The sequence below is a fragment of the Carya illinoinensis genome, chromosome 10, assembly GCF_018687715.1.
Source record: "Carya illinoinensis cultivar Pawnee chromosome 10, C.illinoinensisPawnee_v1, whole genome shotgun sequence".
Classification (NCBI taxonomy): Eukaryota; Viridiplantae; Streptophyta; class Magnoliopsida; order Fagales; family Juglandaceae; genus Carya; species Carya illinoinensis.
In genome coordinates this window covers 31,473,596-31,490,120 of record NC_056761.1, presented here as the reverse complement: position 1 = coordinate 31,490,120, position 16,525 = coordinate 31,473,596, and the positions used below count along the sequence as shown (strand labels likewise).

Here is a 16,525-nt window from a genome sequence, read left to right as displayed (position 1 = left end):
GCAATACAGTTTTTCTTCTCTGATTATTTCATTTTTTTTCCAAATCATTCGAACGAACCCAAATCTTCTCCACTGTTCACAGCCACCAACACCGCCACCAACTCCGCCGTACATCCTCCACTACAAACTACAAGAGGTACAGGTCCTCATCCTATTCATTACATTAGTTTTTTCTTTGAAATAAAGTTAGGTTTTGAGGGGGTTGGATTTTGAATCAATCCGACCCCATTAAGTTGTTTTGGGGCCAAATCATTATAAAATAATCGGTAGAAATGATGGGGCTTCATTCCTAAATCATTTCTACCGATTAAAACCAAGGATTATCAAAAATCCTTGGTTTTGGGGCCAATCCCATTTGAACGGATCAATGTCTGTTCGAATGGATTTGAAGGTTATTCGAATGAAAGATGTTGTCTATCAGCGCTTATTCGAACAAATTGGAATCCATTCAAATGAGGAGTTTCCAAATAGTTTTATTTCAGTTTGAATAGTAGCATGTTGAGTTCGAACGACCAAAAAGGTCGATCGAACACAAATTCCAGTGTTCGAATGTAGCTATTACCTGTTTAAATGAACAGGATCCATATGTTTGAATAGAATATTTTTTGTTCGAACTAATTATTTCTATTAATTTCAATATAGTATACTTCTTCAGTAATATAAATACATAATTATTTTAATTATATTCTTATATCTCTTGTTGTTTTGTAGATTAACAGTATACTAATGGCAAGCAGCGGAAGAAAACGTTCTCGAGATCAGATAGGCCAAAGTAGCGGAGCAACTGCTATTCAGTAGGCTACGAGGCCTATACTAGTTGAGTGGGAGATCAATTTGGATGAGTTCCGTGATGTTTCATGCATGGGAAGGACTGAGCATACACGACATCATCACCGATCGAGGATGGACACCGATCTGTATGCAGAAGGGCACAACATTTCCTGAGATGGTCGATGAGTTTTACCGTGCCATGGGAAAGGAGCTTAGTGACGCTCTGTGCTACAACTTATCAGTCAAGGGAGTGAGTATCATCTTCTCTTCCCACATTATTGCTGAGTTCCTTGATCTACCACGCATACCCGACTCATATCCTATAGCCACTGCGGCGGTTACATCGAGAGCAGTGGCTACACCATCTGATGAGGACAGACCGGACACATCCTCATCACCAACACCGAATGTAGAGACCGATGAGCTGGATGCTGGCTTGGATGATAATGAGGGCAATGATGAGGTAGCTAATGATAGTCTCACAGATGATTAGGTTCGTCAGCTAGTGCGAGACCCTTCAGCTCCTCCATATTTTGGTAGCAAGGTAATTCGACAGGCCGACTGTATAGCATTTTTCAGAATGCTTAATTTGATTGTCGGGTATAACATCGATTTAAAAAACACAAGACTAATTTCGGGATCGAGTGAGCCAGATTTTTGTTATGGATAGCATAGGGAGAGCCGATTGATCTGGCATTGTATGTCTTCCTTTGCACATGATTAGAGTCATAGTATTCAGGTGGAGGTAGTCTACCATTCTCACTGCTAATATCTAACATCCTACTTCGATCGGGGGTTGCAGTGACTCGAAGTGAGCGGAGGTCGCCACAGATGGGGCCCCTTAACAAAGATCACATTCAACAAAACCAAGGGCCACTTGTCGAAGACTCCTACAGTATAGGATTTGCTTCTATCTACCGATCCAGCTTTTACTACTACTTCTGGTGTTGAGAGATAGCCTACTGGCCTACTTTAGAAGAGGTACGAGCTCTATTGGCTGAGCACCACCAAATTATGAAGGAGTTCATTGATCCCATCATGAAGAAGCTTAAGCAGCTATATATATGGATGTTTAACTATCTTATAGGAGGATTTTGATTTATTGTAGTAATAGATATTGTAAGTTATTATTTTACTTTTTTATGTTGTATCGAACATTAGAGTTTTGGGATGTAATTAATGTATAGTTTTTATTTTTAGTGTTTGCTAGCCTCTTTATTGTTAATTATGTTTTTTTTTAATTATACTTAATGTTTACGACAATAGAAAAAATGACACTATTTTTAAAGTAATATTTATTTAACTAAAATATTTTTAAATTAATTACATAAAATTAATTTTATGAATTTGTAAATATTTTAATTCATAGTAAATCAAATATATAATATATAATATATACACATTTTTTTATTTTGAAAATGATAACAAATTAATGGAATAAATATGTATTATTTTAATATTTTGGACCTCTTTAACAATATATTATTACAATTAAACAATCCCATTCAAATGCTTGTTTATGCATTCGAACAAGGTAATCACCGTTCGAACATTTATGTTCCGTCTGAACAAATTATTCACCCTTCAAACAGGCTTAATTATCTGTTCGAACAGAATTTGATCAGTTCAAATGGTTTATACTTTTTGAGACGATTTAATTCATCCTAGAATATCATGTTTGAATGGATATTCTTCTGTTCGAACGGTTTTATACAGTTTTTCATGTTTTGAGACAAAATTTAAAAGGACATTTAGGGATAAAATAAATTTCGTCCCTAACAAATTTCGTCCCTAAAAGTAAAATTTGTTGCAGTGACTTTTATACATAGAATAGATATGAGTTGGAGGAAGTTTTCTTCAACTAATAAATAAATATAACAAGCTTCTATTAAGTATGTGATAAGCACATATTTTCTTAAAAGATTAAATTAAAAACCGATAATTGTCCATTCATTCAAATATATATATATGCTTGTCATGTGTTCGAGAATTTCGTGTTAATTTTTTAAATGGATCAAGAAAACTTCTTCCAACATATATAGTTTTGATTGTGAAAAATGGAAGCGCAATAAAATAAAATAATTTGTTTATTATTTTTTTAGAAAAATAGATCAAGTCTCAGACCCCGCACGGAAGGAAGCAAATCAAGCCACAACTCTCAACTTATCCATGCACACGTCAAAGAAATGAGGCTACAAATTATTGGCCAAAGCCCTCTCGCAGCTTTCTTACCCAGCCAAGGCATCATGCGACCTCAAAGAAACTCCCATATTTTATTTTTCATCATGTAAATCCCATGATATCAAAATGTAACGCACCAATGAAAGGTCTAAACCACATGATCCATATTCTAAAAAAACTAATCAATTATACACAATTAGAGTCCCATTGGAATCTTATAAAGTGTAAGAACTTTTTATTTCTAAGTAATGACGTGGAATCCCGTACATGCACTACCTATCCTTATCTTTATTAGATGGGGTATCACAATCTATCTAGCTCTCTTAAATTCTCGACGTTCTCGTCGAGTTTGTCTGTTGTAGGTGGTATAACTCAAGTCCTATATTTCTGGTTAGGATAGGCTTTGATACCATTTGTAAAGCCTTAATAAAAGGCTCAAACCACATGATCTATATTTCAAAAGAACTAGTTAATAATACAATTAGAGCCTCATTAGAACCTTATAAAGTTCAAGAACTTCTCATTCCCAACTAATGTGGAATCCTATATACTACCTACCATTATCCTTATTTATTATACAGGGTATCACACAAAACAAACAGGCTTACTTTTTCTTAACGCGCCAGGAAACCTTACAGTAGTACTAAAGGCCAGACGTAGAGTTGTTAAAAATCTATGGAGAGGAGATTATGCGCAATTGGACCTAGAACGGGAAATACGCAATGGGTTTTTCTTTTTCTACCTCTCGCTCTGGTTCCTGTTTTTGAAGCAAGGAGCTAGAGAGGAATTAATTCCAATAAAAGTATAACAATTAAAAGGTTTTCGTGGATGTTTGAAGCACTCCTCCCAACAACGAAAGGCTAGCTTACACATAAAGACAATCAATCGAAAAACAAAGACCACTATATATTAATTCCTGGTACCCTGATTACGAGTGCCGGCTGGAAGAGAGAACATCAGTTAAAACAAACAAGCGACAAAATGTGAAAGTAAAGCAAGCACAATAGCTAGAAGAATTGTACCATGATCAAACAGCTAAACAACTAACCAACTTATCTGCTAATCGAACACACGTACAACTTGAGCATCCAGCCTCCCATACGGACACCTTTGTAGCTGGACATGGACCGGAAGACATGCACTGCATGCACGTAACAGAGGGAGGGATCGAGTAGGAGAAAGCCCTTTATTTAGGATTCACATAAGCGCAGATGGTGAAGTAGGTCTGCAAAACGGTCAACACTAAGAGCACACCGGCTGCCAATAACGAAATGAATGACCATGGCGTATTAAAGTACCTATCCTTGAACCCCGTCCATTGCAGGTTGTACTCGTTCTTATAATATCTGCGCACTCCAACGAAAACGTTGTCTAAATAAAACTGATCGGTTTCAACCTCCTGCTTTCCCAATGTGTTGATGAATTGCACGACCTCGCTGTTCTTCCCAACATAACTGTTAATGATGTCGCGTTCGTGAAGGTAGTCGACGTCCTTGGCTGTGTTTACCAGACAGTACAAGAAATAAGCGTAAACTGTGATGTGCTTGGAGCATTCGTTGTGGAACTGCTCGAATGCTATACAGTTCACCAAGAAAGATTGCATGCAGTAGTCGAGGGTTATTTTGGGCATCTCAATCACTCCGTTGTTGAATTTCACAGCCAAGAAGCTGTCCGACTCACGCGGTTTGATCTTAATCCCGGCTTTGATGAGCTTCGTGAGGCAGTATATCACCATCGTTTCTGTTTCTGGCCTTTTCTTCTTTGGTTTGTTTGGTTGCTTATCTAGATCGTGGATAAAACTTTTCCGAACCAAGTCCAGCAAATGCAAGCTGTCATTGAGATCCTTGCTGATCTTTTTGAGTTCTTCTTCCCTTCTTTCCATTACCTTGTTAAAGAATCTCAAAGCAACCAAGGACAAAGGATCGTGATCCTGATCATCCTGACTTTTGGTAGTTTCAAACAACTTTTTCAGAACAACAAAGGGGATCTGATTCCCAAGCAGAAGAAGATCCCCGTATAAATGTGGTATTGCCCATTCCATGGAGGAGAGAGGGTGATCACTCAGATCAGACTTTGTCTGTCTCGATTTTCCAAGTATTTGAAACAATTCTAATATAAAACAACCATCAAGAATCAGCATTTTGAGGAATGAATCGTTTCCCAGCTCGGACTCGGACTGGAACTCAATCTTTTCTGAGTAATAACCTCTGGCTTCAGCTTCAAGTGGGCGTATGTTTTGCATCAAGTCCTCCACAGTTTTTCCGGCTCTGGACAGTAGAATTCTGCAGAACATCAGCTTGTGCTTTTGCATCACTGGGAGGCGTGTACGTTGGTTATAGTGGTAGTGCCCGATGGAGACGACGCGGGGCTCGAAACATGTCCAGCCATTGATCTCGCGGAGTGTGTTGGGAACACTGTAGATGGAGTACTTCTGTGTCCTCTGTAGTGGGAACACTGTATTGCAAGTCCCAATTTCCAAGTCATGATCTGTATCCTCCGCATGCTCAATAATAATCGGGGATTTTTTCGGAATTTTCCCTCTAACTCCTTTTATTTTTACACCCTTTCTCATCTTGCTTGGTTTTAGATTCTGGGTGTGAAAGTTGGCGATAGAAGGTATGAACCTATTTGATGGAAGTTTTACACAGGATTTGAGGGGAACATGACAACATGAGGGTTTCGGAAGCCTACTCCGGACTACTAGGGTTTCGGAAGCGAGGGTGAGAAGGAGCTTAGACACGGAATCACCATGAGGGCCAAGTGGAAGAAGAAGCGCATGAGAAGGTTGAAGAGGAAGCGTCGAAAGATGAGGCAGATCAGATCCAAGTAGTTGTCTTAACAATAAGTCGCCGTTGTTTTGTGTCTAATCGGTTTCTGATTAGAGAGTCGTAGTGTTTTCCATTTTCACGTTTGGATTTAATATCTGAAAGGTTGGAGTTTTGTGCTGTTGAATGAGATTTTGGTACTTCTTAACAACCTAAAAAAAAGAATTCTGGGTCGCAATAATTTATTACGGAGGCAGATTGTTAGATGAGAAAAGAAGATAAATATACCCGGACAAGAGGGGAATTTTCTTTATTCCGCGTAAGCAAGCTTTTTCAAACTAAAGTAGACATACAAGCGTGGAATTTTCTTTAAGTGACCCATTTCACTTTTCAGTGCTTATAGTAATTAAAAGAAAATTAAAAATAAATTCCAAGCCCTCTTTTTTTTATTTTTTATTCTTTTAATGAAAAATTCAAGAAAGTCGAGCACTATTTTTATGTTTTTATGTTTTAGAATTCTGTGTCCACTTAAGTCTATATCCTTATTAGAGAGAGATTGTTGCAAATCTCAAGTACATTATAACAACAATTCCCCAGGTTTAGGCTCTGCTAGGATTTTGGTTTGCTGAGTTTGTGGAGAAGCTATGGCTACCGCCGAGGGCCCTTCTAGATCGTCAGTGCAGGCGAATAGACAGAGGACTTTTGCTGATATGGTTGCACAATCACCTCAACCGATCCCTGTGGTGGAGGTTCCCCCATGTCCTCCTAAAATCATCGATGCCAAGTTCTATATGTTGTTCACTAAGGAAGAAATAGATAGATCTACAACGCCTTTCAAATTTTCAATGGTGATGAAATTCATCCGACAACGCCCATCTTTGGATGCTATTCATTCATTTATCAGAAATCGATGGGGATTGGAGATCAAGCAGCCGGTGATTTCGGCGATGCGAAGGCCGCGTAATATTTATGTGAGATTCTCAAATGAACCTGTTTTTTTTAAAGTGCTATCGAGAGAAGCCATTGATGTAGATGGAGTTCCTCATCGTTGTTTCCGATGGTCATTAGATTTTAATGAAGACAAAGAGCCTCTGTTGGTACCAGTTAGTTCTTCTTGGTTTACCCTCAAATTTATATCAGGAATCGTTTCTCACGAATATCATTGCTCCGATTGAAACTTTCTTATGTTGGGACAATGCAATCAAATGTGCTACAAGAACAGATGGGGCAAGGGTCTGTTTGTTGGTTGATGCTGCGAGTAAACCTATTCTTAGGATATGGATTGGTAATCCCCACCAGGAGTCGAGCATTTATGTGGAGGTTCAGTATGAAACATTGCTGCCTTTTGTTCCAATTGTAATGTTCAGGGACATAATTTGATGACCTGTAGATGGAAGATTTTTTAGAAAAAGGAGGTGGAAAAAAAGAAGATTTAGGGGGAGAAAAAAAGGAAATTTGGAAGAAAAAAATACTGATGTGGTTGATCATGTGATGCCTCCGAATGAGATTAAGAAGGCACCAAAAATGTATATTGATTTAGAATAGAGGAATGTGGATAAGACGGGTCCTAGTAACACAAAAGAGATTAATACTCCAGAGGATATAGGTTTGAAGGAAGTTGAGGATATAGAGAGGCCATTGTTTGAGGAAGAGGAAATTTGCGAAACAGAAAGAAATGTTGAGGATCCGGTTAGGGAACAATCTCTTGTTTTGGTTCCTGTTAATGTTGATTCTGGGTAGGAGATTAATGTTCAGTTAGAGGATATGGATGATGTTGTGGTGGATTTGGGTAATGCTGAAACAGAAGTGCAGATACAGGATGAAGATCCTGCTATTCAAGAGGGTTATGTTTTGGCTCCTAATAGCATACATTGTGATCATCTTTGCAAAGAGAAGGTGTGTGCTTCTGATTGTGATTCTCAAGTGAAAAAGAAAGATGGTAAGCATGTAATTGTTACTTGTAGTTCTTCTCAGGTTCCTAGCAAACCCGCACGGTTTAATTATTGATGTGTTGTCCACTTTTCTAGAATATCCATGGCTTTCATTCTTCTAGAAGAAGATTAAAGAAGCTAATCAAAAAATTTAAGATTGATTTTATTATGTTAGCAGAGCCGTTTGTTAAGGAATCTATATTGAAAGTTTTGAAGAGTCAGTTAAATTTTGAAGGTTGTTATTAGAATCAAAGTTTTGGGGGTAAACTCTGGCTATTATTGACAATTGGTCTTCAGTTGGCAATTTTGAATTCTAGTGATCAACATGTCATGATTTCTTTGAATTTTGGAGGTAAGCATTGGTTTATTTTTGTGGTTTATGTGAAATGCAGTGACATTGAGAGATGCAGTCACATTGACAGAAGAAGTTTAAGGAGTTCGTTGATTAATGATATGCCACAAAATGAGCCTTGGGTTTGTATTGGCGATTTTAATACTATACGTGGAGATGGTGAATGATGTGGTGGTAGGCATTGCTTGCGACAGACTATGGAGGAATTTAATTCGTTCATTGAGTCTTGTGGTTTGTGTGAAATGAAGGCATTGGAGAGTAAATTTTCATAGTGTAATGGACAAAAAATGGAATGGCACGAAGCTGGTCGCTTGTTGATCGTGGTTTGTAGAATTTAGAGGCCGTTTTGACACTCTCTTATGCATTTTACAGGTTATTGCCAAGAACAACCTCGAATCATGCTCCTTTACTTGTCTCATTGAATTCCAATAATTTTTGGTATAGGCCCTCTTCTTTTAAGTTTCAACAAATGTGGGTGTCTCATGATTGTTTCCTAGATGTGGTTAAGGAGTCTTGGTAGGTTCAGTTGGTGATTTGGGGCTGTTTGGTCTGGTGGATAAATTGAAGAGATTGAAATTGGTGCTTAAAGATTGGAATTTTTGAATTTTTAGGCGCACGTATGTGAATATTTGAAGGCTGGAAAACAAAATTGAAGCTACTGAGTTACAACTTCAAGCAAATGTTTTGGTTTCTTTTGAATCTGATTTGTTTCTGGCAAAAGATGAATAAAATTTGTGGTAGGAAAGAGAAAATACTCACCTCTCACAACAGGATAAGCTAAATTGGCTAGAGAAAGGAGAGGCTTCTAGTAAGTTTGTAAGACTTTTGCTTCTCTGTCTAAGCCTATGATTAAGGAGATGAAGATGGCGGATGGTAAGGTTTTAGCCACACTCGAAACCATACATGAAGGAGCTGTTGATTATTTTCAATCTTTTCTTTCTGTCAAGCCTCCTAGAGAACTTCTTGGTCTTTCTCTATATGTTGAAAGTGCTGTGGTGGAGCAAGAAAACAAAGCTATTATTTAGCTTCCTCCAATCCAAGAAACTAAGGAATTGATGTTTGCAATTCCTTTAAATAGTAGCTTGGGGCTAGATGGGTTTGGATCCGGATTCTATTAGTCTTGTTGGAATATAGTTGAAGCAGATGATGTGGAGGCTATTAGAGATTTATTTCGGGGTACTCCTATACCTCAGTTTTATTCAGCCTCATACATAGTTTTGATTCCAAAAGTGTCTCAGCCATCTGGTTTTGACAACTCCTCACATTAGTTTTTGTTCAGTGATATAAAAAGTTTTCTCTAAGATTCTTGTTAAAAGGATGTTGCCAATTTTGGAGAAAATTATATCTCCGGAACAAGGTGCTTTTTGCTGGGGAGAAGCATTTTTGAGAATAATGCTTTTGCTCAAGAAATGGTGCATATGATTAATTAGACAAGTCATGGGGGAAATGTTTTATTAAAAATAGACATGACAAAAGCATATGATTGTATTGATTGGGATTTCTTGCCGCATGTAATGAAATCCTTTGGATTTTCTAATCAGATTTGTGACCTGGTCAGACAATGCATATCAAATTCTTGGTTCTCAATTGTGATGAATGGAACGGCAAAAGGATTTTTTCAGAGTGGTCATGGGTTGCGTCAAAGGGACCCTTTGTCACCTTATTTATTTATTCTTGTGGAAGAAATGCTATCTTGGTTGCTAAAGTACAACCTTCAAAGTTGCAAAATTTGTTCTTTCTCTAATCCTTGAGGTGTGCCTCTTATATCCCATTTATTGTATGTTGATGATATTATTGTTTTTGCTAACGGTGGAAGATCATCGATAAAAAGGATCTCGGATATCTTCAATATTTATTAGGAGTGGTTTGACAGAGAGTTAGTAAAGAAAAATCTACCATTTTCTTTTCTAAAAACATGCCGCTTAATAGAAGAAGAAGCTTGTTGCGGTTGACTTCTTTCTTGGATCGAATTAGATATTTTGATGAATTATTGGATCGAATTAGATCTCGGCTGGAAGGGTGGCAATAAAAAATGTTATCTAATGGTGCAAGACTTTTGTTACTACGACATGTATTGGCTAATAACCCTATAATTCATTTACTTGCAATTATGCTAGTTCCGAAGAAAGTTTTTAGTTATCTCAATAAGACTTTTAGCTCTTCTTTTTTTTTTTTTTTTTGGGATGTACAATTGACAATCTAAAACATAAATGGATTGCTCGGCATAAGCTTTGTAAACCAATAGAGGAAGGGGCTATTGGGTTGCGACAGCTAAATGATGTGCAAGGAGCTTTATTTATGAAGTTTGGTTGGAAGCTTTTAACTCAGCATTCTCTTCGGTCTTCTTTTGTCAAAGCAAAATATTTAAAAGACCAGCATATTTCAGTGGTGAACCCAAAGAAAGGCTCAATGTTCTAGCTTGGTATTGTGGAAGTGATTCTGAAAATTATAGATCAGTCTAGTTGGCTTCTTAGAGAGGGAAATGTCTCTTTCTATATAGATAAGTGGTTGAAGTCTGGTGTATTGGCTGAGGTGCTCCCTATTAATGGTTGTCCGAAATTGTTAGTAAAAGAATGTAGGATAAACAATGGCTGGGACATTCGGATTGTAAGAAACCTAGTGGGGGATAGTAATTTGGAGGAAATCATTGAAGGTCTTGGCAAGTATAGAAGTAGTGCAGATACCCTGATATGGAAACCAAATGTAGATGGAGGTTTTAGTTTGAAGTCAGCTTGGGAGTGTTGTCATATAAAAGGATCTCGTATGGTTTGGAATGATTGGTTGTGGAATTCAGCCTTACCCAAAAAGTACTCTATTAGTTGCTAGAAAGCTTTGAATTATTGTCTTAGTGTGGATAGCCAAGTTCGAGAGTTGGGTATCCCAATTGTCTCGAAGTGTGAATGTTGTGTAGATGGTAGTGTAGAAGATAAGGATCATGTGCTTGCACATGGACCTTTAGCAAATGAAGTATGGTATCGTGCCTCTATGTACCTTGGAATTCCTTATGATTGAAGTCGATCGTGGAGAGAAAGAATGGAATTATGGATGAGAAGAGTCTCTAATACATCTCAAGCTGGTCAACTTATTGGGATAATTCCAGTGATTTTAAGTTGGTCTATCTAGGTATGGTGATGTAATGCACGTATGGAAGGTATGACAAAATCTGTTGAGTCCTTATGGTTGTCTATTAAAACGACCATTGCTTGGGTGGGTTTTTGAATTCATGCTAGAAAAAATTATAAGGTGGGAGATGAATGTGTATTGCTAGCTTTGGATATTCCTTTTAAGTCATTGGAAAGGAAGCAAGCAACCTTGATTAGCTAGAAAAAACCAGCTTCTGGCTGGATTGAATTAAATGTCGATGGCAGTTGCTTGGGAAATCCAAGCATTCCAAGAATTGGTGGAATTGTTCGGAGGGATGACAAAAGTTTATTGTTGGTGTTGAGAATCAAATGAATCTGAACTTGGTGAATGAATCTAAACTTGTTGAATGAAAAATATCAAAAATAGAGGAGGCAAAAGGATCTTGGTAAAACTACTGAATTGTAATGAATGAATTTTACTTCAGACTTAAGTCCTATTTATAATACATTGATAGTACAATAACAGAATAACTAACTCTCCTCTTCTATCGTTCTTTCTATTTTAAGCCTCTCTTCTTTCCTTTTTAATTCCATGTTTTCAATATGAGATGGAAGACTCCAATAGTTGGCTTTTGTGAAATATTTAGAACAAGGGACGAATAACTTCGCTAAATTTTTGGTGCTTTATTATGGTTTAAAGCATTGCAAAGATTTGGGGAATCCTTATGGTAGAAGTGGATATGGATTCGCTTCTCATTATAAAATCATTTGAGAAGGGGAAATGTGGTATTTGGTATTTGGAGGATTATAGGGATGATATTGTTGATATAATTGTTGGAATACAGGTGACGTTTAAACATACTTTCTGAGAGGGTAACTCAGGGGTAGATTTTCTTACTCAGATGGTTGCTGGAAATTATTCAAGAGTGTGGCAACCTTTTAATAAAGTACCCTACTTACTCAAAGGAATTTTGAGAACATGTAGATCAGGTCTACCTTATTTGAGATGTTGAGGAATTTTTGTTCTGGAGTTTTGATGCAATGTGAATGCTGTGTTCATTATCTTTTTATTTGTTTGGTGCTATGTTGTTATTTATTTCGGGTTTTGATTGTTAGGATTATTTGTTTGTTTTGTTTTTTCCTTTGAAGGTTTTCCACTGCCAAAAGTGATAGTTCTTAATAAATTTGAGAATGGGTCCCTCTTGAACATGCAATCCTAACTATTTAATAAAAAAAATAAAAAGACTATATCCTTATTAAGGAATTTTTTCTTTTTTTGAATAAGAGTCAGGGCCCCATGTACGAGAGGAGCCCCTACCCCAATATTATTAATAAAACCCTCACTTATGGCAGAGGAATACCTTTAAATACAAATCCCACCCAACAAAAAATCATTTCTCTCTAATAAAAGCCATCCCTATCCGATCAAGACGAATTAACCCTCTAAGCCGTACATACTGAAAATCCATCCCAAAAAAATCTATGTTTTCCCCCATAGACCCCTTCTTAGCTAAAAAATCTGCAACCATATTAGCTTCACGAAAAATATGACTAAAACAAGCATTAATCTCTATGGCAATGTCCCTTATCTCTTCCCAAAAATCCCACAAAAACCAAAGACGACAAATCCCGGAGGCCAACCAACTCAAAATAACCTTAGAATCAGATTCAACTAAAACGTTATGCAAACCCAAATTTTTACAAATCCTCAATCCATCTAATAAAGCACGGCATTCAGCCACCGTATTTGTAGCAACCCCATAATGATGCGCAAAGCCAGCAATACAACTCCCAGAACAATCTTGAATAATACCCCTACCCCCTGCATCTCTTGGATTCCCATGAGCCCCACCATCAACATTCAATTTCATCATACCCCCCCTCGGCAACTCCCATTTAACAAAGGACACTTGTTTTTTCTTAATAGGATTAATTGGCACCTGTAACCCTTCCATAACTAAGCAATCATTACGCTTCATAACCTGAAAATTCTTCAAATTTCGGGACATATTATAAATCACAATTTTCACTTGTCTAATAATATCCTTTACCTGAAATGTAGCCCCTTCCATCCTTGCCGAGCACCTAGCCTTCCAAAGACACCACGAAATAACAATGGGCATCACTCCACGAATCCACCCGGCTTGATTACTTTTTGCAGCTCTCCTTCACCAAAAAACCATCATCCCTTTCCCGTTTTTGATCTGAGGCAACCTGATTTGACAAATATTAGCAAAATATTTCCAAACCAATTGGGTGTTTAAACCCTCACACATAATATGCTGCAAGGTTTTAGACTTAGAGTCTATACAACAATGGCATTTAGAAGCTAAAGGAATTCCCAACCGCTGGATTACATCATCCGTTGGCACTACTCCTCTTTTTAATCTCCAGCAAAGGAAAGACATTTTTTTAGGAATTTTATCAAGTCAAAGCCACCTCCTCCACTCACATAAGTCCCCCCGTTCTCTACATATATCCCAAGCAGATTTTGTTGTGAAGTTGTCGTCCACCGTATTCTTCCATATGATAGCACCCTTGGTCTAAGCCTCACGTTTGCCACCACAATTTGCTGCAAGATACTCGACAGAACCAGCTGGCTTAAAACGTCCAGCTTAGGCCCCCTCCCATCAAAAACTTCAGCAACTTGCAGGTGCTCACTACCCACCACCGGACACGAGTCTTTCAATGGACCTCCCCCTAGCCAATTATCCATCCAGAAATTAATATTCCCAGCCCCTATCAACCATTGAGAGTTTTGAAAAATTCTAGGCATCACCTCCACAATCCCCTTCCAAAACCGTGGCCCTTCATTCTTAGTCATTACATTATAAACATGGTCGCGGCGAAGATATTTTTCCCGGAAAAAATCGGCCCATAGCGACACCCCCGTAACCAATTTTCATCCAAACTTCATAAAAAGAGATTGCTGCACTCCACCAAGTCTCTAATACCAAAACCACCATCTTCCACTGGCTTACAAATCTGATGCCACGCTTCTTATTCCCCAGCGAAGACCCCTAAAGAAAATCTGAAAAAATCTTGTTAATCATCCCAAAAACTGCCTTGGGCACTTTAACAACCGACAAAATATGAATAGGCATGCTATTTAAAACATGTCGTAAAAGTAAAATCTTACCACCAAACGAGAGCATCTTACTCTTCCACCCTGCAAGTTTTTTTTGAATTCTAACCAGGATACCATCAAATAAAGGAATTTTCAGCCTTCCCAAATATAACGGAACACCCAAATATACGGACGGCCAAGAGCCCTCTTCAAAACCAGAAATTCCCTTGAGATCATTTCTTCTTGCCAAAGACATATGGGAAGGAAAAAAAATTGTAGACTTACTTGGACTAATTAATTGGCCCGAAATCTTCTCATAATGATGAAGAGTTGCCATGAGCTTCCTCATAGATACTCTCCCACCATTAGTAAAAATTAAAACATCATCCGCATATAACAAATGAGTGATAAGAGTACCTCCCCCTGGATGAAAGGCTTAACAAGCCCAAGATTGAACTTCCGATGCAACATGCGCGAAAGGAGCTCCTGCGACAAAATAAACAAATAAGGTGAGAGAGGGTCCCCTTGCCGGACACCCCTTGAAGCCTGGAAAAAACCTTTCGAACATCCATTCAACATGATAGAATAAAAAGGAGAAGAAATAGTGTTGAAGACTATATTCCTCCACTTTTCTGAGAAACCCAATCTACGTAAAACCTCAAGAAGGAATTTTCAATTCACACGATCATACGCCTTTGCCATATCCAGCTTTAACATCACATTACCTCCTCTCACCTTCCTACTCAACCCTTGAACTAATTCTTGAGCCAAGGCCATATTATCAAAAATACTCCGACCTGGGATGAACGCAACCTGTTCCTTAGAAATAATTTTATCAAGAATAGGCGCCAGACGTGAAGCCATAATCTTTGTCATAATTTTGTAAACGACCGAACACAAACTTATAGGCCGAAACTGACCAAAGCCCATGGGTTCTTCCACCTTCGGGATCAACACCAAATTTGTAGCACCAAAAAACTTAGAAAAAGGGTTACCTTCAAAGACTTCCTTTGCCATATCCACAAGGTCAGCTTTCACAATATCCCAAGCCAAATAAAAAAAAGCGGCTGAAAAACCATCCGGTCCTGGACTTCTATCCATAGGAATAGACCGAAGAGCCCTATAAACCTCCTCTTCCGACGGCAACCTACACAATGCCTCATTCTCCGCATCTGTCACCACTGAAGATAACAACGCCAACTCAGGTTCCTGCAGACTGACATTAGATCCTGTGAAAAGCCCCTGATAAAACTAAACTGCCTCCAAGTGCACTGCTTCAGCCGACTCTAGTGCCCTTCCATCCTCCAACATCATTTTATCAACTATTTTATTTTTTTTCTTTACCCTCATCGCAGCATGAAAAAACTTAGAATTGGAGTCCTCCTCAGCCAACCATTTAATGCGAGATTTTTGGCAAGCTAACATCTCCTCCCGATTCACCCATTGTAAATGAGCATTTTTAGCTTGTAGCATCTCTTCTTCCACCTGCAAAGAAAAATTTCTAACAAGATCTTCATCAAGACATCGAATCTGATTTTCAAGTCTATTAATCTCCACCTCAACTCGACCAAAGACTTCCCTATTCCATTTTATCAAGACATGCTTCAATCTTTTTAATTTCCTACTAACCCTCACCATAGCACAGCCCTCCACATATTCACCCCAACTCTGCTCCACCAAAGACAAAAACCCATCATGAGACCCCCACATACGTAAGAATCTAAATGGCTTCACAATAGGAATGTTCTTCTTAAACAAAGTAAACAACATAGGAGCATGATCCGAAGATGACCGAGAAAGATAACTGAAATTCAACCCCTCAAATAAATTAATAAACTGCATGTTAACCAAAATACGATCCAAACGAGCCCAAATACGTCTTCCCCCATTCCGCCCGTTACACCAAGAGAATGTATTGCCACAAGAAGGAGGCTCTATTAAAGCACAACCATTAATCCAATCATTAAACTCAGCTCTAGCCCGAGGTGCCTTAAAAAGGCCCCCAATTGTTTCGCTATCCACGTGACTAATATTAAAATCATCCCCAATGAACCAAGGTTGCCCTTGCGGATCTTGTAACTTGAGATAATTCCATAACTCCAACCTTTTTTCCCGAAAACAACTAGCATACACGAATGAAGAGAATATTCGCCTTGACCCAAACACAAACCAACCTGAAATAGCTTGATCAGAACAAGCCGTCAACTGAAAATCCACCTCAGCCGCCCAAAACAACCAAATCTTTCCCCCCACTTCAGCATTATTCACACAAGAGGGGAAACCCATCCAACTCGCCCAACGACTGCATTTATTTTTATTCAAAAAAGGCTCTAAAATAGCCACCACCAAAGGCCGGCTTTTATTTAAAATATGCC

The 16,525-nt window shown here is 38.2% G+C and overlaps 1 protein-coding gene and 1 long non-coding RNA gene across 2 annotated transcripts; one reads left to right on the top strand and one right to left on the bottom strand.

Moving 5' to 3' along the window:
* Window positions 1-3,840: 3,840 nt before the first annotated feature.
* On the bottom strand, window positions 3,841-5,993 carry LOC122278232 (UPF0481 protein At3g47200-like). Its single transcript, XM_043088381.1, has one exon. It carries the CDS (start codon window positions 5,522-5,524, stop codon window positions 4,139-4,141), a length of 1,386 nt encoding a protein of 461 aa, XP_042944315.1. The 5' UTR covers window positions 5,525-5,993; the 3' UTR covers window positions 3,841-4,138.
* A 254-nt stretch (window positions 5,994-6,247) lies between these two features.
* On the top strand, window positions 6,248-9,728 carry LOC122278322. Its single transcript, XR_006229327.1, has 2 exons — window positions 6,248-7,656; window positions 8,041-9,728. It is a non-coding gene; the product is annotated as an uncharacterized LOC122278322 (long non-coding RNA).
* The last annotated feature ends 6,797 nt before the right edge of the window (window positions 9,729-16,525 follow it).

Excerpts from the sequence above, each read along its gene's own strand:
- LOC122278232 (XM_043088381.1), bottom strand. The coding sequence starts at position 5,524 with ATGAGAAAGGGTGTAAAAATAAAAGGAGTTAGAGGGAAAATTCCGAAA.